The sequence below is a fragment of the Prionailurus bengalensis genome, chromosome B1, assembly GCF_016509475.1.
Source record: "Prionailurus bengalensis isolate Pbe53 chromosome B1, Fcat_Pben_1.1_paternal_pri, whole genome shotgun sequence".
Classification (NCBI taxonomy): domain Eukaryota; kingdom Metazoa; phylum Chordata; class Mammalia; order Carnivora; family Felidae; genus Prionailurus; species Prionailurus bengalensis.
Genome location: NC_057344.1, coordinates 186939370 through 186962815, shown reverse-complemented (window position 1 = coordinate 186962815; position 23446 = coordinate 186939370). Strand labels below are relative to the sequence as shown.

At 45.0% G+C, this 23446-nt stretch overlaps 1 protein-coding gene across 1 annotated transcript in view; it reads right to left on the bottom strand.

Moving 5' to 3' along the window:
• PPARGC1A (PPARG coactivator 1 alpha) overlaps window positions 1-19000 on the bottom strand; it is a 462659-nt gene extending 443659 nt beyond the window's left edge. Inside the window, exon 1 of the mRNA XM_043572870.1 lies at window positions 18922-19000. Within this exon, the coding sequence (XP_043428805.1) occupies window positions 18922-18939 (18 nt within the window). The 5' untranslated portion in view covers window positions 18940-19000. The remainder of the gene's footprint in view (window positions 1-18921) is intronic.
• Window positions 19001-23446: the final 4446 nt, after the last annotated feature.

The window sequence follows — 23446 nt, the reverse complement described above, 5'->3', positions numbered from 1 at the left end:
GCTCATAGTCCGGTGAGGGGAACAAAGGTGCCAATGGGCCATCGTGGGAAGACCAGGTGAAGGGCTGTGGGGACCCAGAGAAGAGGTAGTGTGCTCCCTCTTAGAAAACAGGGTGAGATTCTCCCAGTGTTCTTTCAGAAAACGGCCCCCAGACAGGTAAGAGCTTGCTTCGTTCCAGCTGCCTGTGTACCGCCAACTTCCTGTGTGAGCTTGGGCACATCACGTGACTCTTCTAGCCCCTACGGTCCCATCTTTAAAGTAGGGTTCGGGATAGAAAATAACGCTAAGGAGACGCACCCTCACACGCTCACGAGGACCAAACACTTCTGCAGGAGTCAGAATCTAAAATCTGCACACGTAAGGGGAAAGAGTTGCCTACCGTTCTCACAGAGCCTGAGCCTGTCCTCGAACCCAAACCCAAAGCAGCAAAACAGGTCCCTGGTGGCAACAGAGGAGGGGAAGGGAGCAGACTGTGGGGTCTGCCATAGCTGTGGAGGGAGAGGCGGTCTCTGTCTTGCTTTCTCTCCCTCTGACTCTCCCTATCTGCACGTCTCCCCATCACCTGCCCCACCTCCCCCCTCCCACCCCCGCAGCCCCACCCTCTCCCAACACTTGAATTACAATAAGCCAAATGAAGGGAAGTTGGAACTCACTCTGTGTTAAAATGCTTCTCATCAATGGGAAGAGTAGTACAAGTGCCCGGGACTGTTAATAGCAGTTCAAGTTAAGGCCATTAAAAGACTCCCCATGATTTTCCAGAAAGGTATGGCTTATGCTGAAGCCCACGGGAATATATAATAGACTTAGGGAGAACTAGAAGCCAAGGGGACGGAGTCTTAAATCAGAGGCTCGGAGACACAGAAATCCTTAGGAAGTTCTGTGTGTCAGGTGAGAGGATTTGAATGCTTACTTCTCTTTTAATTATCTGATGCTCACACTACCCTCCTTTGTTGCCTTCAGCTAGAGCTGATAAGGAAAGACACCAATAAATATCTTGGCGGTCTGAAGGGAGAAGCCATGTTTCATGGGACTCCCTGCTTCTATAGCTGTTGTTAAAATATTACTGCTAATTAGCTGGCTAGTTATATATAAACCCTTACAAAGGAGTATTTTTACACAATCATAAAATAAATTAAACTACCAAAAATTCACGCTGTTAATTAAAATAACCCCTGTAGGAGGGGGAAAATCGCTACAAGGCTGAGGTAAACAGGAGGCAATTTCACAAGCACAAACTGATTAATTTTATTTCCCATTGCATGTATTTGCTAATATCATCAAAATTAGAAAATAAAGCAATTTTACCTTGACAGTAGTTCAAACGGAGGCGGTTCTAGCCGAGGAATGTAGCTAGTCAGATACACCCTCGGCTCTAAGGCAGTTCCCCTCTCTCTGGAAAGGGTAAGTGGTTTCCCAGCACCAGTTTCCCACCCTTCTCCCAGGGGGCAGGTGAAAGAGAAAGGGGCCCGTCCTAGCCCTCAGGAGCCACCTCCTCAAACTCTCAACCCGGCCTTGGCATGACCCATCACACCACATCCCCTGCCCATCCAAACACACAAACATCTGAAGACACAAGAGAAACCAGGATGCAGAGGGGAGGGGGGATGGTGTACAAAATGAACTAACTTGCCCCCTGTTCCTGGAATGGCTAAGACAGTTTCCTCCCAATGGATGAACATGTTTGCATATCCTCTCGCTCGATGATTCTGCCCCTGATGTTATGGTGAAGATGCACTTTTCTAAAGTCTGTGTATAATTCCTATATTTAATTACCCAAACCCTTCATGGATCACGAGGCGGGGGGGGGGGGCGTATCCTGGGTGGCTGGCTCAATCGGTTAAGCATCCGACTTCAGCTCAGGTCATGATCTCACGGTTTGTGAGTTCAAGCCCTACATCGGGTTCTGTGCTGACAGCTCAGAGCCTGGAGCCTGTTTTGGATTCTGTGTCTCCCTCTCTCTCTGCCCCTCCCTCCCCTCTCAAAAATAAATAAACTTTAAAAAATTGTTTTAAAAAAGAACCCAAGGGGTTAACCAAAAAGCCTAGAAAATACTTCTGTCACAAAAAGTGCTATTTAGGAAAGAATGAACTCAAACTTCCAGTCCTTTTGGCCCTTTGTCTGCCAGCCAAGTGAAATGACAGACTTTAATTCAGCTGGAGAACCCCTCCATATGCACAGCATTTGAATCTCCCCCGGCCTCCCCACTCCCAACTGCTCAAAGCAAATAACCACCTGAAACTATATTCCTACAAAGCCTAAATACACTATTTTATATGCCTTTTGGTTAACCAGAAAAATTCTCGATGGCCTTGGACCCATAGTTAGTTTGGTTCTTTTTATTGCCCCTTTACGTGGAGTTTATTCATTCTTACACCCCTTAAAATTCATCTACAGGCTCAAGCCTTGTTTAGCACCTAGTTTTATGAGATGGCTCTTCACAAAGACTCACGGGCTTTGTCAATGGGACACCAAACATCTGGAAGAAGAGGCAAAACTTCAGGCCTAAATACAGATGTTTTATCTATGCGACTCCCAACATCCAGATGTTTGGCGGGCGGGGGAGGGGGGGACTACATTTTATAAATAATGCTGTGCCTTTGACAAAGAAAATGAACAGGTGCATGAAGAATCCAAAAGAGCAGAGAAAATGGGAAATACTCACTGGTGCTTCTGTACGTGTGGGAATATTTCATTCCTGTCACTTTGCTCCACTGGAAAGTTTTATCCAAGCCACGTTGGTACAGACTAACTTTGACATTCACCAGCATTTCCTCGGCTACTAGGGAAGCAATAGTCAGGCCCTCTGTGGCATGGTAGACCCCTGACACCGAGTTTTATGATTCTGTCTCCTTAATAGCTCCAGCCCACCCCTGATGCCCTGGTGAAAGATCTCTTTATTCCTCATCCTGACCGCTACACACCTTTGTATGAGAAGTTCCGGCTTCAGCTCTACACCTGCACGTAGCAGCCCCGTGACCCTCCTCAACCGCCAGCTGAGGATCTCGACCTCCCTCTCAAAGTTGTTCCACTGCCTCGTCTTCAGAGCGACACCCAGCGTCATGACCGAGTCTCCGGGGCTCTTGGCCAGCTGGCCACACCCAACTTACCTCATGTCCTAAGGTTCCCTCTTCATGCTAGCCCTGGGCTCCAGCCTAGGAACGATAACTTGCTGTGTTCTGGCACATTCCCACCTGTCTGTGTAGTTGCACTCTCCCTATCTGGGACATCAGCTTGGAAGATGCCCACTCTTACCTCACGAGAACTCAGATGTCACCGTCTCCTCGAAGCCTACTTAGGGGCCCTCCAGCAGGTTCAGTGGCTCTATCTTCAGTGCTCTTAATGGCCTTTATCTCCGTGTGTCCTCTCCGTCCATGGATCTAATCTGGCCCATATCCAACTAAAACCAAATATGTCCATTTTACCCGGTAAATAGCTCTCATAATCCCTTCAGTAGCCTTGATCTTAAGGGAAAAGGCCAAAATCTCTAGGCCCCAAAGCCCTACTGACTCTATCCACCTCTGCTGTCTGGACTCCAGGCCTGCCAGCTTCCATCACCCCCTGGGTCGCCATGCTTGCCTCACGTTGCGGCCCTTGTGAGACCCCTGATCGGGGTCCTAATCCCTCTCCTCCCCTTCCAACCTCAAGACCTTGCTAATGCACACTCCGCCTTCACAGCCCAAACAAAACAGTTTGCTTGGTAGAGAAACATTCCCCAATCCCCTCTTTCCACCCAATTTGAGTAGCTTTCGTGGTCACATGCATAGAACCAAGCCCTCTTCCCTCACTGCACTTAAGCAACCTTGCAACCTTACTGTATATTGATTAACGTGGACTTTCGATTTATGTCTTTCTCTTCTACTAGACTGCAAGCTCCATTGATAGCAGGGATGGTGTTCTCGCCCCAGTGTACCTCCAGCTCCTAGCAAGGTACTCGGTTCATCGTAACTGCCCATAAATGTTTGCTGACTAAATCAATGAATGATTTATATCCACGCAACGTATCACTATGACCACAACTTGGTCCTTAATGGCAGAAGCTAGATTTTATTCATATTTGGGTCCTGGCACACAGGGCATCCTCCAGATGCACTTGTTGAAGGAATACGGACTACAGATACAGAGAAGCAGATTTCTGTGCCTCTAACAAGAGTGGTTCGGCATTTCAGCAACCTCCTAACAGTGAGCTCCCCGTCTCTGGAATCATTCAAGTTGAGCACAGATGGAACCTGTCAGGAATGGTCTAGAAGCAATTCAACCAATGGACTTGATGAGCTCGCACATCCTTCCCAACCCTCATGCTCTATGGTGCAACTAGAAAGGACTAGAGAGAGAGAGAGTTGCGAAACACAGGTGAAACTGTAACATTTCCCCACCACCCCCACCCCCAACCCAGAAAGGAGAATTTCAGGACAAACGGGAAAAGGAGGTTCTTGCCAAGTCTCCCAAAATTGCTGGCAGGTAGCAGACAGTAAAAATGTGCGTGATGGCTGGAGGAGAGATGTCAAAGGTTACAGTCTTAACTCCCTCCCTGACGTCTTCTTCCTTCTTAGCCTGGCCCTTCTTTCTCAATTTAGATACAACTCAAAAGGGACTCCGACTTTGAAGACCCGGGCAGAAAATTGTGCTAGTCACGTGGAATCATTGCCTGTTTTCTCAGCTGTTCGCCAAGAAAACAGATTTAACACGTGTCACCCCCGTTCCTGAAGGAGGAAGGCGATCTCACTCGGTCCTCAAGCGAAAACCACAAGGAGGATTTGGCATTCGTTGAGTGCAGAGTGGGGTTCGGATTAATGGCACATTGAGGGCTTCTTTGTTTTTACAGTCTTTCTGTATTTTCACATTCACGAGGCTAAATGAGTTGCCCACGCCTCTTCATGGGGTTTCCTAATAGAATGATCCCACCGGGAAACTGTTCTCGTCCACCCCCTCGACACGTCTCTCCGTTCTCCCAGTTTCACATCTTCATCCACAATTAGCCACTTTCTGGAATATAACAGCAGCTAGGGGGTGGAAGGAGAGAGGAAGAGGGCAAACCCAGAACCGAGCAACACATGGCCAAAGGGGGTTCACAGGACGGCCTTTTATTTCACTGCACGTCTAAGTCGACAACCGTAATCTTTCCACTGATCTGTGTATATAGTCAGATCATCAATTTCCAAGCATGTATCATATGCCATATTCTTTACACACACTAGTTTCCCTGATTTTCCATCGCCTTGTAAGTTAAGTATTATTATCCTTAATAGGTAAGGAACTTAAAACTTAGATAAGCTAAATACCTTGCCCAAAGTACACCAATTAGCACCAGTTCAGGCTGGAGCCAACATTCCAACCCAGCCTTTCTGCCTCCATATCCAGATCTGACAAATGCATCTACACAACCGCAGAGTCACTGAGATTGTTCATCAACAAAGACCCAGCAAGCTGTCACACTAGATCAACCAGGCGCAATTTTGCTCCTAAGGGGACATTTGGGAACGGCTGGTGACGTCTCGGGTTGTCACAATGGGTCGGTGCTACCGGCATCTAGTGAATAGAGGCCAGGGATGGTCCAAACCTCCTATAATCACAGGACAGCCCCAACGGCAAAAAAATGATCATGTCTGGAATGTTAATGGTGTCAAAGGCGAGAAACTCTGACTAGATGCCCCCATTATTAGGTACAATGGGCTCTCTGCCACCACGTGTTACATACAATGTGCCTCTGCCTTCTGTGTTAAAAAGGGGGAACAGCTTGTAACTTCCTGATGTACGGTTAAATGCTTACTAACGTCTGGAATCGGCCAATCCTTTTTATGAGGGAAAAGGAAAGGAAGAGGAGGGAAAAAGGGAAAAAAACGAAAACGAGGAAAGAGAAGGAGAAAACTAACGTTAGAAACCTCCACCGCGGCATTCAACAGCTGGATCACGTTACATGGAAATCAGCCCCAGTGACAGCACAACAGGCTGCCTTTGTGTCTTCATGAATAACGCAATGTGCTGGGTAAATGCTTTTCCCCATTTAGAAACAGGTAGTTAATGAGAATTGAAGTGATCAAATGCTGTGTACCCCAAGGTTACTTACATCCCGGGCCTGGGTGGCCCAGAGCTCATAAATAAAGCATCGGAGCGTCTTATTTTAGTCCTGGTCAGATAAGCAAAGGCTTGCGTCATGTGAACTGAGCCCACAGCGCGCTGACACAGAGCCTGCTAATTCCAGGACCTCTTGGAATGTGACATTTGGAGAGCAGGACACTGAGCTCACGCCTTGTGGAAGCTCCCTGGTCCACCGTGCCTTAATTTTCCATCATCTCCTTGATTCAGCCGCTGCGAGAGAAGGCTGTCAGTGAGCTGGACTTTAAATCATGCCAAGCGCATTCTCTACTGTGCAGAAGTTAATTTGAGGCACATTATAACTCCAATCTACTCATTTGCTGGTACACGGACCACACACAGCTTGACAGCCTGCCAGCCCGCATAGACCCTTCCCTCGGAGGAAGTCGGGCCCAAGTTGTGACCCCGTTTCGTAGCTCAAAAAACAGCTGCTGGACCACGTCGGAATATGGAGTTGAATGTAAGACATAAAAATGTCTATTCTCTCCCTCAAAGTTTACCGTCTCGTTATGTAATCATATCCCTATTCAGGTACTTTAACATAAATCATGCTTCATTAAATTGTTGCTAATTTGTTATTATTAGTTCATGGTTTGTTTGCTGATATCCATTCAACAAGGCATGTGAGCGCATGCGTGCACACACACACACACACACACACACACAAACACACACCCACACTTAGGCTCAGTCATACTAGTGTTGTTGCTTTGAAAGTCATGAAAATGGTTTCTGTGAATAATTTCTCTGTTTGACAGAATAATGAAAGATTTCGAAGAGCACTTATTCATATGGTATACAAATGGCTGGATGAATAACTCTAATGTGATAATTTGCTGGTGTTATTGTTCCTTTTCTCACAGACTTCCTATAATCTGATCATATCAATCAAATAATATATTCTTTGCATGAAATAAATTCTCCTTACTACAAAACAAAACAAAACAAAAAACAGCTCCCGTAATAAATATATTCTCCAGTGATCGGTATTTTACTGTTTCTCATCCGGATCCTGGGATCCCAAAGGAATGTCTTCAATAAATGTTTGTCAACTCGAATTTGGGATAAGACACATGGTCTGAATTTCCTACGGGACTGTGTAACTAGTTGGTCATTGATTAAAAGCCCCAACCAAATCACCCATGAAACTGTCGTCTGGAATAAGGGACACTTTCCTATAATACGTATCTTCTCTCCTGTTCCACCTGTGACCCCTCAGAAGCCCATTCCTCTGCCTCTACCCTGTTTCTCAAAGTGTGGGCCTCAGAACACTTGCTTGTTAGAAATAAGGATCCTAATAAGCTTGTCAAGGTGCTGGTTGGAAATGGAGATTCCTAGCTGCTATTCCAAACCGATTAGATCTGAATCTTGGGAGGAAGCTGCACATCAAACAATACCTTCAGGTGAGAAGTGGTTTTCTGAAACTTAAGGAATATGGATTGGGAGGGTAGAAGAGAGAAAGCAAAGGCATACTATCAAAACAATATTTCCTGGGACAAGAGATGCAAATGAAATTATAGAAAATGTGCTCGTTAACTCACTGCGTTTGAAGTAAACCAACGTCAAAAATTTCACGCTGAAGATCATTAGTTGGCTAATGCCCTATATCCTCTCAACCTACAAAATAAATTCTTGTCCTCACAATGACTCCCCGAAGCTCTACAAAAAGAAAAACGTAGTGATATCATGTATACTAAGGCATGAAAACAGAGACAGAAGCATGTTTCTGCCATATACTTCAGAATGAATTTTCAACCAAAAAGGTTTAAAAAAAAAAAAGTTTTCCCAGCTAAAACTCCACTTACCTACCGAATATTCTGGTTCTTAAAGGTTTTGCCAAATAATTCATTATCTCTTTGGTTTTCTATTCCTGCTTATCATCATTGTGATGACAGAGTAAAGTGACTTTAATTCAAAGTTCCAGATAAGGCTCAAAAGTAAAATGGTGACATCATTTACACCAAAGAGATCAGCTATACGTTCAGAATTATGCCCGAACCCCACGTGGCGCACACAGGGACTACCAATTCCAAACACCTCTGTTAACCTTAATTCCGCGTAGTTGCCAGGGTTGGCTGGGTAGGTGTATGCAACGTGTTAGCACAGTGCAGTCATTCATTACTACTATGTTTGCGGCTATGGTCGTGTGAATGGAATCACGGGGTCTGTTTAACGCACCAAAGATTTCTACCAGCCCACAGAGGAAGGGATCTGGAGATACAGGCAAGAATTCAACCATCCCCACCAACTAAAATGTAAGCACTTAAGGAGGGCAAACAGTGGCTCCTATTTCTATGTTCCCCCGTTTCACCTAGCATCTGGTTGGGGATATAGCTGCCCCCTGAAAAATACACGTGGCATGACAAGAACCATCATGAGGGTCAGACCCAGCCTTGGTCTATGACTACAAAGACAAATACACACACACACACACACACACACACACACACACATTTTGAACCCTCTGCTTCCTACACAACCACATGAATTTCTTGTCCAAAAAAACTGAGAAATAAGATGGCAGCCTCATCATCCCTGGAGAGAAAGTGTATTATCAGCAAACTCTTGGCAAACTCAGATCCCTTTACTTTGTAGCTACAAACAAGGGAAGTGTCCCATCGTCACCCAGGAACCATGACACTTCTGCCTGGGACCCAGCCGGATTAGAGATTTACCGTGTGGCCTCAGGCAACTTATTCAACCTCGCAGTGTCTTGATCTCTTCATCTGGAAAATGAAAATGCTACCTACAGCATGGGCACAGTGTTTCAAGATTAATACACGAGGCCGATGTTGAAATGCAACATTGTGGGGGGAAAGTCCCACTCCTACTCCAGGGGAGGAGTTCCTACTCCAGGGGAGGAAGTCAGGCACAGCAATGCGCTTCTGGGTGGTTACGACATATGCAGTATTGCAAAAGTGGGCCTGAAGGTCAGTAGCACACATGACAAGTGCAAAAAGCCATTTCTGATGGAGAGAATTATAGACCTGGAGTCTTTTATTGTTATTGCCAAGAGGAGTTAATAAAGCAAACAAAGCAAAGGGTCGGGAACCCTAATTTATCACACATATTGATACAGACCTGATATTGACAGGCAACGAGCCACTTTTAGATTCAGATCAATAAATCCATCTCATAATACAGCACAATCCCAACACTTCACCCCCAAATCCATCCATCCAGATATTAGAAATCTATCCTGCTTTGCCTGCAGTCTGTCAAATGTCACCACAGAGTGCTGAAGCCACCCTGCCAAGTCTATATCCTGAACTAAATCCCAATGGAAACTTCCCAGATATAAATAACCACTATGAACATACAGGGAAGAAAAATAGCTATGAAGTTCCACTCTTACTTTTTTTTTTCCTTTTAGCCTGTGACAAGTAAAAATCATAGAGTTACTCACTCTCCAAAAAACAATCTAAAGCCAGAACGTTTAACCAATTCAATTTTCTAGTCACTGTGACAACTATTTTCATCTGTGAAACAGCGTTTGGGGCACGTTTACAGGCCTAATCCCATGGCGCTCTCACGGGCAGCCCCTGCTGGAAACTCTGACAGCGGCTTCTGTTCTTGGACTCGCTGTGGGCAGTGGCATTTGATGACACTCGGGGTCTCGTGGCATGAAGACAGATTCTTTATCTACAGTCAGAGACAGAGAAACCTTCCTTCCACTTACGGCTGAGATCCTAGGGAACCCACTAAGAGGAAATTCTAGTTTAACGGGAGGTGGGGAAACCCACCCAATGCTTGCAAGGCCCAGGAGAGAAGCATAAAGAAGAGAGAAAACTGAGCTTGAACGCTGGGGTATCTGGACCCGAATCATGCAGAGCAAAGAGTGTGCAGTCTTAGATAAATCACTTCACCTCCCTGAGCCTCGATTTCCCCACTGTCAGCAGGTGAAGCTGGCTTTTGTGGGAACCCATAGCATGAAAGCCCCTGGCACGACACCTATCACATAGCAAGTGCTCCATAAATATTTACTGAAACATAATCTCAAACAAGAAATGCTGAATTACTGATATCACTCATTAACCAACGGGCAAAGTGTAGCTATGAATGCATACCATCGGCCAAACACTAAATGGTGGGAATAGAGAGGTAAGGGGAATGGACATGACACTTGTTCTCAGAATAAGAGGAAACGCACAGTAATGGATTAGGAAACCAGTCATTCTAGACAGGAGACCCAGATCTGGGGTCCGAGGGGCAGGCATCCACACACCTAGGGTTGGGGGACTGTGGAATTATCTGAAATTTCTTGCCCAGAGGTGGCTGGTTACAATCTGGCTTCCTGCAATTTATAGACTAACTCTTTGCGTGCCCAGGGAATGCAAACTCACTTTAATATGAGCCTCAAACAGGTTGTTAGAAAGGTAAATCTGCTGCACACATAAAAGCCTAAGCATGGATTGGTTTAGGATTATCTGGGCTTTTAGATTTTTCCAACCACATCCAAAGGAGAGATACAGGGGCAGATATAACTGCCATTCTGGAAAGCTGAAGATAAATTAAAAGGCCAGGTAGAGTATTAAACTCTCTCCTATTGAATTGCATTGGGCATTTGCATCCTTGGGGCATGGCTTCTTTGGAATCTGTCTTCATTCCCAATAAAAAGAAGGAGAAGGGCGGGGCGCCTGGGTGGCTCAGTGGGTTGAGCATCCGACCTCGGCTCAGGTCATGATCTCGCGGTCCGTGAGTTCGAGCCCCACATCGGGCTCTGGGCTGACAGCTCGGAGCCTGGAGCCTGCTTCAGATTCTGTGTCTCCCTCTCTCTGACCCTCCCTCGTTCATGCTCTGTCTCTCTCTGTCTCAAAAATAAATAAACATTAAAAAAAAAAAGAAGAGGAAGGGGAAGGGGAAGAGGTGGCAGAGGAGAGAAGAAGAAAAGAAGGCAGAGGAAGGACAGAAGACAGGGGAAGGGAAGAGAAACTGAAAGATTCCAAATTAGCCAAGAGCTCAGTCTGGCCCCTCCATAGACATTCAGCAGCAAGGGACGGGGGGGGGGGGGTGCAGTTTTCCCCTCCCCAAAGGAACTGCAGGAAATGGGAGTGAACTTGGCAGGCTACAAAGCCTTCCCTTCCCGTGGCTCCCCACCCTGAGGAAAGCCTACCTGTTTCTTCCCTAGAGCTTAAGGGTTTTACTGCGTTTTACATAGCAATGATGGGGACACAAGAGTCCCCCACGGTGGCTCCATCTCTCCTTGCCCCAGAATTTCCCAGGCCAAAATCACCCGGAGACCACCTACAGGATTGTCATCATGTTAGATGCTGACCCTACTATTATTCCTTCGATGTGACTCCTCCAAATCAAAGTACTTTTGTTCAAAAGTTTACTATTGTTCCAGGCAAAAATATCTATAACAGCACGGTTTTTATGGTGCTGCTTGTACCTTCCTAATACACACGAACGTAAATCATCATGATGAGAACAGCTGACATAGTGGCCGTAAGTACAGGTGCTGCCTGTGTTTAAACCCGGGCTCTGCCACTGACAGCTGTATGATCTTGGACAAGTCACTGAACCTCTCTGTGCGCCAGGTTCATGGCCTGTTAAACGACAGCACCTGCTTCATAGAGTCAACGTGACGATTAAATTAGTTACTACTGGGAAAATATTTGTGCCATCTAGAACCTTCTACACAAACAACTCTCTGGGGAACACTGAAGGCACGAAAGCATACACCCTCTGTTACCTCAAGATGGGCTTATACGGTTCCCCTTCTCTGGAAGGCTCTATTTCTCCCCTCCTGGCCCCATCTGACAACCGTAATCAAAACCAATAGGCACACACTCTCATTCCTGCCCTCGTGAAAGCCGACCTGTCTGAAGGTCCACCTTAAATGGATATACGAGCAATTACAACCACTTCTTTAGTATCTATTATTCTGCAGGCCCTGTGCTCAATACTCTGAGTACAATTGTCTAATTTAATCTTGTATACCTGCTCTCTGAGGAAGACCCAGACTTGGAGAGATTAGGTAATTCTCCTAAGATCCTACAACCAGTAGGTAGGAGAGTTAGGATTCAAAGCCGGGTCCACCCACCTCCCAGCCTGTGCGTATCCCCCTGAGCCACGGGGCCCCACCACCACAGTCACTCTCCTAGGCGCCCGTCTCAGCGTCCAGCCGGACACGGGCTTTCTTTCCTCTCCCACTGAGGGACCTCCCCCACTGGACTTAGTAACCACTTTATAATATGATGACTTACCCGTTTTGTCTTTCCTCCTCTATGATTCAGAGTTATCTTTTCTATTTTAAGCATTGGGGGAGGAAGTCATTCTAAAATTTCCCTAAATTTGAAAAAGGGTTACGTTACACCGAGCCGAGTTTAACATTTTCTCTGCAATTCCAGTCAACTTTATCAACGCCGAATATTATAACGTTCTTTGACATAAACGTAACTTTAGGGCAATTTTTCTCTGCATGGTACGGGATGACTGTTAACAAATCAGACGCCTGAGCCCCTCTCTGGAGCTACCGCATCAGATTCTCTGGGTTAGGGACCAGGACTCACTCAAGTTTCAGGATGACCGCCTTAGGCAATGGTTGGGCATTTGACCCTGCTTAAAACTTCTAGACACTGACTGTGTTTTAAGTTCTTGTGTCTGCATTTCACGGTTTTCCTGACCTCTCCCACCCTGCACGTTGACAGCTATCATTGATCACTGTCAACCAACATTGCTGCATGAATTTTGCCTGTTTTATCTTTTAGCCACCCATCGTATGGTTTCCAAGCCATATGGTTTCTTTTCAGCTTCAGAACGCTTTCCTGAAAACTGATGTTTAGGCAGATGCCGATAAAAAGTACATAATCTCAGAGCTCTCCCAATGGAACATGAGCGAGTGGCCTGGATTCCAACCCCAGTTCTCCCTTCTCACCACCACCCATCATCACCACCACCAATGGTGGCCCTAAGGCCCCTCTCCAGATTCCCTAGGCTTCACAGAAAGCATTTTCAAAACCACTGACATCAGGCAACCTTCTGGTAGACCTAGCCACAATTTCAGAGACAGATACCTTATCTCTTATAAATATTCAAGATTATCAGACAAGGATTTTTTTCTCATGAGAATTTGTCAGTGTTGTCCAGAGTCAAGTGTGTATTCCGTTTTATTTGAGAGGATATCACCAGATTTATAAATAATTCCTATGGTGTATTTGCGAAGTCATCCTTTATAGTGAATATGCTTAACATGGAAAAAGATGGCCTCGTTGTATCAGTAATTGGACTACCATCTACTTTTGGAAGGCTCTCGAAAAAGTAATGGTCGAGGGAATTTTCCTGTTTTAAAAAAGATCTCTCCTGTGAAAGAGAATGTCAGAGCATCCAGAAAAACTTTCTAACCTTTAAAATTTTAGGCATCTTCTTTTGGCCATGTTCCAAATATGTTAGTATATTAATAGTCCAAAAATAAATTTCAAGCACTAGTTTTTAAACCTGAAAAAGAAAATTTAAGCCGAGTTCTCTTGCTGCTCTGTTTGGCTTTTTCCTCCGATACTTGTAATTTCGAGATGCAGAATTTAGGAAGTAAGTTTAACATCATGTGCACTAGAGGTGGGAGAGAGGGCATGTGGTTTCTCTGGTAACTTAGGACAAAGTTCAAAGTCATGTCTATAGAGAAAGATAATCAATGTGACTGAACACATGATAATTAATGAATTAATGATACGTTAAAAGAAAAGGGTGCAGAGTATTCCTTTGGTAGCCTCGTCACAATTTTGCAGCTCTGAGAAGTTTTCAAAATAAAATTGAGGGAGAATGTTCAAAAGCATTCACAAATAAGGGGGGGGGAATTACAGAGAGGGAGGGAGGCAAACTATAAGAGACTCTTAAATCCTGAGAAAAAACTGAGGATTGATGGGGGGGGGGGGGCGCGGAAATGGGTGATGGGCATTGAGGAGGGCACCTGCCGGGATGAGCACTGAGTATTGTATGGAAACCAATTTGACAATAAATTCTATTTAATAAGTAAATAAATAAATACACAACAAAATGGAAAAAAAAAAAAGCCTGCACAAGTAAAGCACAGTCATACACAAAAAACCAATACATTCCATAGGCCTGGGCGAGGGTAAGGAGTGTAGGGCCTCTGAGGTGCAAGGCTAAAGGAAGTACCCCGAGAGTGAGCCCCCCTCGGCTCTGGCATAACTCTGAGAGCAAGCGGCTCCTTAAATTCCACACCCTCCGTGTCTTGCTTGTTTCACCCTGTGTGGGTGTCCAATATTTTCACCTGCTTTCTCAAACTGATGGTAGCAGTCCTGCAGGGCAAAAGTGACAGTCGATTTTATCCACGCCTGCATTCGCTCATTTTTCCTCCAAACATGTACTGAGTCCCAGCCGGAGGCTAAGGGACGACTCAGCTGGGAACCCACACTGCGGCCAGTAACCCTTCTGACTCTCCCGAAATCGTCTTCAACCAAATTGGTGTCATTCATGTATTCATCTGTGCGTTAGGTGCCAGGGACTCTCTGATGCCAGACCAGTCCCTGCTAAACTATCTTACTGTCTGCCTTAATATCAAGACATTGCCTTAATACTATTATGTTTATCAGCAGCAGCCGCAGCATTTACCCGTCTATTCCCCGACTCTTCTAGGACGGGGAATGGGTATTATCCAGCTTTGTTTTCTCAGCCAGCTACCATTCACTGGCTGCTTACAACCCGCCATTTTCTAGGCTCCTCTAGATGCTAGCTCAGTAAAGCCCTGCACCAAGGCTGATTCTCCTTTTGCAGATAAGCAAACGGGAGAGATTAAGCATCTTTCCTAGGGTCACACAGCTTGCAAGAGGCCATGCCAGGGTCTGATCCAGGAGCCCAGCTCTGGAGTCTCCCCTCTCAGCAATTCCACTAAGCTATCTAGAAATTATGACCCAAAGAGCTGCTCCCCAGCTCCAAAGGGCACTCAGCCTGCTCTTCACCCATTATTACCTAGAAAGATCTAGAGGGCACCAGGGACACTTTCAGCGAAATGAGCCTCGACTCCCACCACCTGGGCAGGCAAGTCAGACTTTGGGGGACTTCCTGCTTAATTTCACCTTGTCTAAATATAACCAACTAAAAATAACCCAAAAGGGAAGTGTCTCAGAACCGCCAGAGAAGCAGCAGAAGGCTGCAGGGGACGTGATGGGAAAGAATGATCTCGGCCTCCCTAAAACACTGCGATGCTTTCCAACATCAGCAACTTGCACATTGATGAGAAAACAAAGTTTCCAATTATTGAAATTCCATAGTGTATTTAATTATGCAATTATCTTATTGTAGTAACAAGTGCTAGGGCATAGCAGCAGTTGCCGAGATTTTTGCAGCTGAAAAGTGCAGAATTTATTCTTCCCCCTGGCTGATTACTTCTCATGAGTCTGTCCATTTTTTCTGGGATTATGGAAATGGTCCTATTTCTGAACCGCTTCGTTCAGAAACCCAACGCAAATCACACCCCACCTTTGCCACTCCAACTTTGAAGCGGGACCCCACTACCGACCGAGCAGATTTCAGGGGAAAATGTCTACAGATTCACGTCCCCTTTTGTTCTCATTAGTCACTTCAGGCGCTTTCCTCTTTTGAAATTCAAATAAATATAATGTAAATATAAATTGAAAAGCACTTATACAAATCACACGTTTTCAGTGATGCGAGCACAAATACAGCCTTGTTCATTTGCTTAATAGGGACTTGTCCCAAAGGATTCACGTATCAGACTGCAAAAGTCAGAGGATTTCATCCAAACATCTAAAATAGGTATGCTGTGAGATTCTCACGCACCTCTCTTTGCCACAGTCACCTCGGCAAATGTGAAATGTAATCATGCAAAATTAAACATTCCATACATTTTCTATTCATTTTCTAACACCCTCCCTATACTCCAAAATAGGCTATCACACTTTCAAGTTTATGGGAGCAAAAAGTGAATCAAATTTCTTGTTTCTGAAAGCATTACAAGTAATAGGTCTTTTCACTTAGGGCTGTTCGTCTGAGAATCACCAGGCTCTTTACACATAAAACATAATTAACCCATACAGTGTGCTACATCCCTACCCAATGGGACTCCTCCTGGCTGATAATCACTCATGGGGAAGCCATACCTGCATTTTCTCAGGCTAAATTTGGTCCAGGCTGTTAGGAATGATGTTTCATTTACTTGAGCATGACCAAGAGCCACAGTCATAGGTAGGAAAACCTATTCTCCCAGAGAAGTGATAGTTTAGAACACGAACTCTAGACCCATAGATTCTAGCCTGGTGTTGGAATCCCAATTTGCTACTTTTCAGCTGTGAGATGATGGAGGGAATCCCTTCATTTCCCTGGGCGTCAGTTTTTGTAGTGGTAAAACTGGGGATAAGAATAGGACCTACCCCATAGGGTTATTGAGGGGATGAAATGAGTTAATACATGGAAGTCACCAAAAGCAGTAACTGTTATCGTTTTGTCTCACCCACACACACCTGATGCCTTTCAGTATATGTGCTGCCGAAGCGAGCACTGATCCCTTTCAAAGCCATTTGACAACAATGACCTTTTAAGGTCTCTGCCTTCCTATGAAGAAGTGGGAGCAGATGTTACTATCCCCATTCCACAGGTGAAGAAAGCGAGATTCAGACAGGGCTGCTGGAGGTCAGGACTAGAACCCCTGGAACCCAGTCTAGTATTCTCCCACTATTTGTCTTTATATCCAGAGCAAACTGATTCGGTGACCCGGACTTATTTCGGGGGAGGGGGGATGTGCACAGGGAAGGGGGTATTCTCTCAAACAAGACACGGGAAGCATTCTGTTGCCAAGGCTTATTTTGCACACAAAAAAAGACCCAGATCGGCAGAAGACACATCAACAAGACGGCCTTAATCACGATTTGTGCTAACTACGAAATGTAAGTTAATTTCATGCCTTGCATTCACAGACAAAAAGGTTCAGAGCTGTTTAAATTCTCTTCAGCCCAATGACAGTTAGTAAACAGGATGCTTCCTGTTCTAATGCTTGAAATCACCCTTCGTATCTCAATATATTATTTATGCACTCAGCTTAAAATAAACAGCAACTCTGAAGTAGGTGAGTGGGCTCATCTAGTACGAACTTTTTTTTTTCACTCTGACAGTTACTTTAAAACATCGGTAAACAACCTTAATTCACTTCCAACGAATTAGTAGGCTATTGCTGTGTCTCCAGGAGGCAAGTAGATTGTATTATTAACCAAAGCAACTTTCTCCCTGTCAATCATCTGCACCTCACAGAGGGATGTGGGCTTTGCTGTCTCATTACTCAAACCAATCCACGGGCGCACGTGATTCCAGACGATTTCCTCGAGGTCATTCTCTTCTGGACCTTTGATTAGATCTCTTGACTCTGGGATGCAGAATGGGGCCTGAAGAAGGTAGATTCTCAGTGCTGCTTGTTAAGAAACATATAGACAAATGAGAGTCTTTCCAGAGGGGTGGAAGATTTGGAAGTCATAACACAGAAGGTCCAGTTGTTGAGGGAATGGCAACTGACAAAGAGGCCACGTTCAGGGGGACCCGATAGTGCCACTAAATACTTGAAAGGGTATCACTTTGGAGGAGAAAGTCATTCTTTGTGGATAGTGACAGTAAAATTAGGACCCAAGGGTGGAAGATACATGAGGGTAGGTTTGAGTTCAACTCAAGAAAGAATCCCGTAACTGAAAAGAGTTGCCTCTTGAGGTAGTAAATCTGTCCCTAGAGGTTCTGGGGCACCCACCGGATGGAATCCTTAGAACTGGCCAGGAAAAGGCACTAGATGAGATGTGTAGGGACCCATCCAGACATAAGATCTTACAACCCCATGAATCTCAACAAAACAGGCTTCGATAAGCAGTCACAACCCTTTTTAAACTTTTTATGCTAGGAGTTTTTAAGGGGTGACAGCTATTCCATATATATATATATATATATATATATATATATATATTTATATATTTATATATTTATATATACATACACACACACACACACACACATACCATGGGTTAAGCACTGGGTGAGTCACTGACCAGTCTACTCACTCACACAACACCAGGGCATTGGCTGACCTAGCAAAATGAAAAGATGTACCATTCAGTGGGGAAGATCAGATGAAGCAGTTGCTTCCGCCCAGTACCCTTTCTGCCTGCTCTTTGGCTTTGTAGCTTGCAACCCTCGGCCATTCCATGGATAGGAGGCCACTCCCAAGTCACCTGGGCTGTAACGTGGTCCAGAAGAGGTGATTCACACTTAACTCACCTTGCTAGTTGACCTCCTTCCTTTATCTCAATTCTGGAAACACAATACTTAGCAACGTGCCTAAGGGATGTCTAACTTAAGTTTCATCATTAACAAAACATTGCTCACCCCATCGAAACATTCGGTCTTTCCCCGAAACCAATCATTTCTTTGATACACACACTGCTCAAAACTCAGAGTTAAATACAAATCAAAAAAAATTAAGAAGAAGAAGAAGAAAGAGAAGAGAAAAGAAAAAAGAAGAGAAGAGAAGAGGAAAAAAAGGAGAGAGGTAGTGAGAGAGAAACAAAGACACCTTGCATTCATATCCAGGGTTTATATCAACATGTTCACATAGTTTGCAGACATGTATTCTTCCAAAGTGTCTGGAATATTCTCCCCATAGTTTGGGGAGGCGAGTCAGGCTTTTCTATATCCAACATATTGACAAAACATTAGAGAGTTCAGAAACATTAAGTTCCTCAAAGGAAGTCAGATTATCAATCTTTGGGTTGTGAAACTTGGTGTTGCTAATTTCCTAATACGGCAAGAGCAGACATCTGGTATTTGCACTTTGGAGTAATAGAACATAACATGACAATAATGTGTTATACTTACAAAGTACCCTTCATCCATGGGGCTCCAATTTTACCAATATTAGTTCACTGATTTTCGCAAAAAACCTGAAAGGCAGAGGGTAAGTTTGTGTTACCCCCCACTATGAAGATGGGGATATTGAAATGCAATAGGCGAATAAATTATTGGTCCATTATAATGACAGAATTCAGTAACACAGGACAAGAATTACGATTTTCTCCTTCCCCATCCCAGTGCAAGTTTACCGCCCATCTTTCCCTTGGGGACTGGTCTTTCCCACATAATTTCCACCATAATATCAATGTATTAAACGCATTTCGCCCACAGAAAACAGTGCTGAATGTAACCCCTTGGTCTTATGAGCCCAGACACCAAGATCCCTTTAATGCCACAGAAAAGGTTAGAAAAACTTCCCATCGTTTAAAACATAGTTTAAAATTTTAGATTGACAAAATACAAGCATCCAACTAAAATTTGGCCTGAAAATAATGTTACTACTGTTCAGTTTGTTATATACTTATGTTCACATGTCAGCATATGGACTTGTCTTTAAAAATGATTCCAAGGAAGTCAGAATGCTTCAGAAGTAATCTTGCTAACGGCATTTTTAGAAGGGTGTATTTTTAACAACCCTTTCTAGGACAGCCCATCCTTTCTACCACTCTCCGGCCATTTATTCCACTGAACAAATAATCAATATTTACAGCGTTCTTACTATGTACAAGTTTAGCACTGCATGTGGTTTCTTGGAGGACACAAAAATGTGTACGACATAGGTCCTACCGTCAAGAAACTTACAATTTTGTGGTGTAATGATGTTAGTACAGTGACAATCCCTCTGTTCTAAAAGTCTCCAGAAAGATCTGACGGTTTCTGGACACTCTTGGTGAGTCATAGACACCAATCCCAGAAGGATGGCTCCTTCGGGGAATATTCTCAAAAAAGATGAGTCTGGGTTCTTTTTATGAGCCCTACTATTTGGGATGACAGAAACGCTAAAAGATGTATCTTCAAATGTTTGACCCAGAATCTTCCCAAAGCCCATGAGTTGAGGGTCATGATGTCTCACGATCTTCACCCCTTCAGCCACGCTGACCTCTTCGTTCGTCCTCAAATACCCAAGCATGTCCCCACCACAGGACCTCTGCCCTTCCAATTATTCTCTTCACCTGGGACCATCCTGCGGCAGATACATCTATGATCTCTGCTCCTGCACCTGTCTAACATACCTGCAACTCGTGTAACTCCAACCCCTTACCATTCTCTCTTTCTTGGTGAGGCTTGTCACCACCTTACAGTAAATGTTTCATCTCTTTGTTTGTCTTTCGAGGCCCCACCCCATCCCCAACCAGCATAGAAACTCCACAACAGCAGGGCTTTTTTGTTCACTACTAAATCCCAGGGTCAAGGCACTCCGTAAATATTGGTGGAACAAGTGACTGGCAAGGCTCAGCCGTGGGCTGTGCCCTTCTCTTGTATCTTCTTTCACTGGGATACTGAAATAATTACTGATCGATGAATTTCGATACTGGATCATAATAGATTTTTTTTTCACCCAAAGGAAAAAAACAAAACAAAGCAAAACTCCGCCAACATTCAGTGAAATGTTTCTGAGAAATATAATAACCACCAGTTTTTATCATTTTCCCTTCTCTTGATTGCTCAAGCACCGGGCCAAGGGTCGGGTAACCTCGCTCTCTGGCCAGTGCCCCTGTGAGCTGCTCTGGGGCCCTGACCTCTTCATCCCCCTGGGCCTTGCTTGCCCAGCAGTAAAGTAAGGAAGCTTCGGAAGCTCATTTCCAAGCTTCCTTCTGGTTCAGAAACGATGGAGATCAACACATAGGTGATAGACCAAATCATATTCACGTTATTACATCTTCCGATTTACTAGCACTTTCTACGTATAAGCTTATCTGAAAGGTAGCAAGGCCATTTCATACTAAGTAAGCAGGAATCCCGGAGGGAAGGATGTTATTATCTAACTGTATCTATGAGCATGCTGATTTGGGACAAACACCACAGATATCACTGAAAACCTGTTTCCCCGCCTCCCTCCCCCACTATCACACCACCAATATACGACAGACATGCAAACAAAGATGCCACCTCAGCTGTTTATGACATCTTGAGTCACAGACACTTCACTGAGGTCTCTAAACAGATTTCTTGTTTACTCGCACATTAATAAAACTCGCCCCTTCGCCAGTCAGAATTTTTTTTTCCCCAAGCATCTGAACATCCAAAGAGATTTAGAAGCAATTAACATTCACGAGTAACAGAGCAATCAACATGGGAACCGCTAATGGGACTGGACAGAATCCAAAAGCAGATATTAGGATAATAGTGAGTCCCTGACACAGGTTATGGTGTTAATTCTGGAGGGCAGACTCATGGTATGTGTTCAGTAGCTTTGTGAGGTTGCTGGCACGGCCACGTATGCCTCTTCTATATATGGTTCCTAGCACCCAACAACACACTTTTTTTCTTTTAACCGCTATCGAAAAGAAGGCATTTTTGCAACGTTATGACACAACCCCTAGCATTCATAGTATATGTTGAATTCAAGTTTATTTTTAAATTGCCTACCTGACAAAAATGTCATTTTTTCCCACTTTGGGTCTCCAGACTATCCTCACCTGTTAGCTCTTGTAGCTAGAGGCCACAAAAATAAGAGCTATGAATTTCCACCTTGACGCTTCCCCAATAACTTTTGCCCTTCCTTGGGCGCACACAGGTTCATACATCCCTCGTACACGGAAAGATACGGACGTTCCCACCCCGACGAGCTCTAGGCTTGCCTCCTTGTCAGTTTTCCCAACGTGTTTCTGGTATCACCCCAGAAATCGGCACCCCGCCCCTTTTCTTTTCCGCCCCACTGAGGAAGTCTCCGAGTAATAGAGAATATTTCCATTGTTACTCTTCCTGCCTTCCATTTTCCTGCCTTCATCTCTGGTCACTAAACGCGTCTAAAATGCCAATGCTAAGCGAAGCTATCTTTACGTCCCCTTGGACCACGTTCCTACTTCCCGGCCCTGGCTCTCCTTCTCCCTCAGCCTCAAATGCAGAAGACTCCACCTTCAGAGCCTTGACCTCCCCAGATCTATGCACTCCTCTGAATCCTCCCCTCCCGGTCCCCTCCCAGTTCTTCTCCTGGGTCATGTGGACACCTTCCCTTCCTGTGGACAGTGAGACCCACACAGAAAGAACACCTGGTTTATTCCCTTCTTTTTTTTTTTTCCTTAGGATATAATTAATCACAGCTTACTGTAATTTGCTTTATTCTGTGGGGCTTAAGAAAATAAATTTGTTCCAAGGCAAGTCTTTTTTCAAGTACTTTAACATTAGTTACGTGCATTTAATTGGATAAACGCCATTCATATTGATACTATTTTTCTGGCTATTCTATTTCATTCATGCTCTAGTCTGTCCCTTTCTCCTTCCACTCTGCCATTTTGCGCTATTAAAGGGTCCCTTTTTCCTTACCAATCCAGGTTGGGTTCCCCCCCCCCCCCCCGCCCCTGCCCTCAGCACATATCCATCATGAAAGCATGGCCCTATTTAAAGCTTTGGTTTATTCCCTGAGTACAACGGGCCACTGATGCCCAATCTGCCACCACCCGGCTGTGTGTGTTAAATGCCTGTTTGACAAAGATTTTATGCAACAGAATCCACATTAAAGGGAAGCTATCAACAGACCCATACTTCAGAATCCCCAACTTCATCTCTGCGTTTCCAGCCCTAGCCCCCAAGCTGGGAGACACGAGCCCCCAAGAGCCTCTCCTGCACACACACATCTTAATCATTGCGTCTCTGGCCCCGGGGCTCCCTCCCCACCCCAAGGGGCAGCGGTGGAGATTAAAGTGCTTCTGGGCTGTGGTCGTCCAACCAGCTGCGATCTCTACCTTTGGTCCCCAGGAAAACTTTTTGGCACAACGCCCCCCAGTGGCGCTCTCCATCCTGGCCGGGCCTCCGCTACCGTTATCACCAAAGAGCTTTGTGCTGCGGCAGCAAGAGGCACAGAGCGGCGTCTTTTCATCCCGTCCCTGTGACTCTACGCCTTCCTGGACACTAGACTCTGGGGCCGTTTCTGTCTTGTAAACAGCCCCGTGCCCATTAACCCGGACGCCTTCAATATCTGCTGCACTGGAATAGTTAAGAATGTAGACTTCCTTTATTTACAGCCCTAAGTAGGTTTTAACTACTCCTGAGAGAGAAGGAGATGAATAAAGAAAGCAATCGCGAGAGTTTGGGGAGAGCGGAAGCGATGGTGAAAATTTGTATCTGACCATTTGTCCTCTCACCAAATATTTACTGGGCACCTACTGGAGGTTTACAGTAGTAAATCAATGACCTCAAGAACATTCCCTCTCCCTCCCCGCCCCCGAGGAGTTCACATCCAAACGCGGGGAGACACCCTGTAAGCAAATAAACAAGTAAATATATATGTCCAGCGGTGATAAACGCTATGGAGAAAAATAGAGCACGGGAGGCCAGGGAGGGTAGAGACACGAACCCACACTGCACGCGGCATTTATTGCCCCACGTC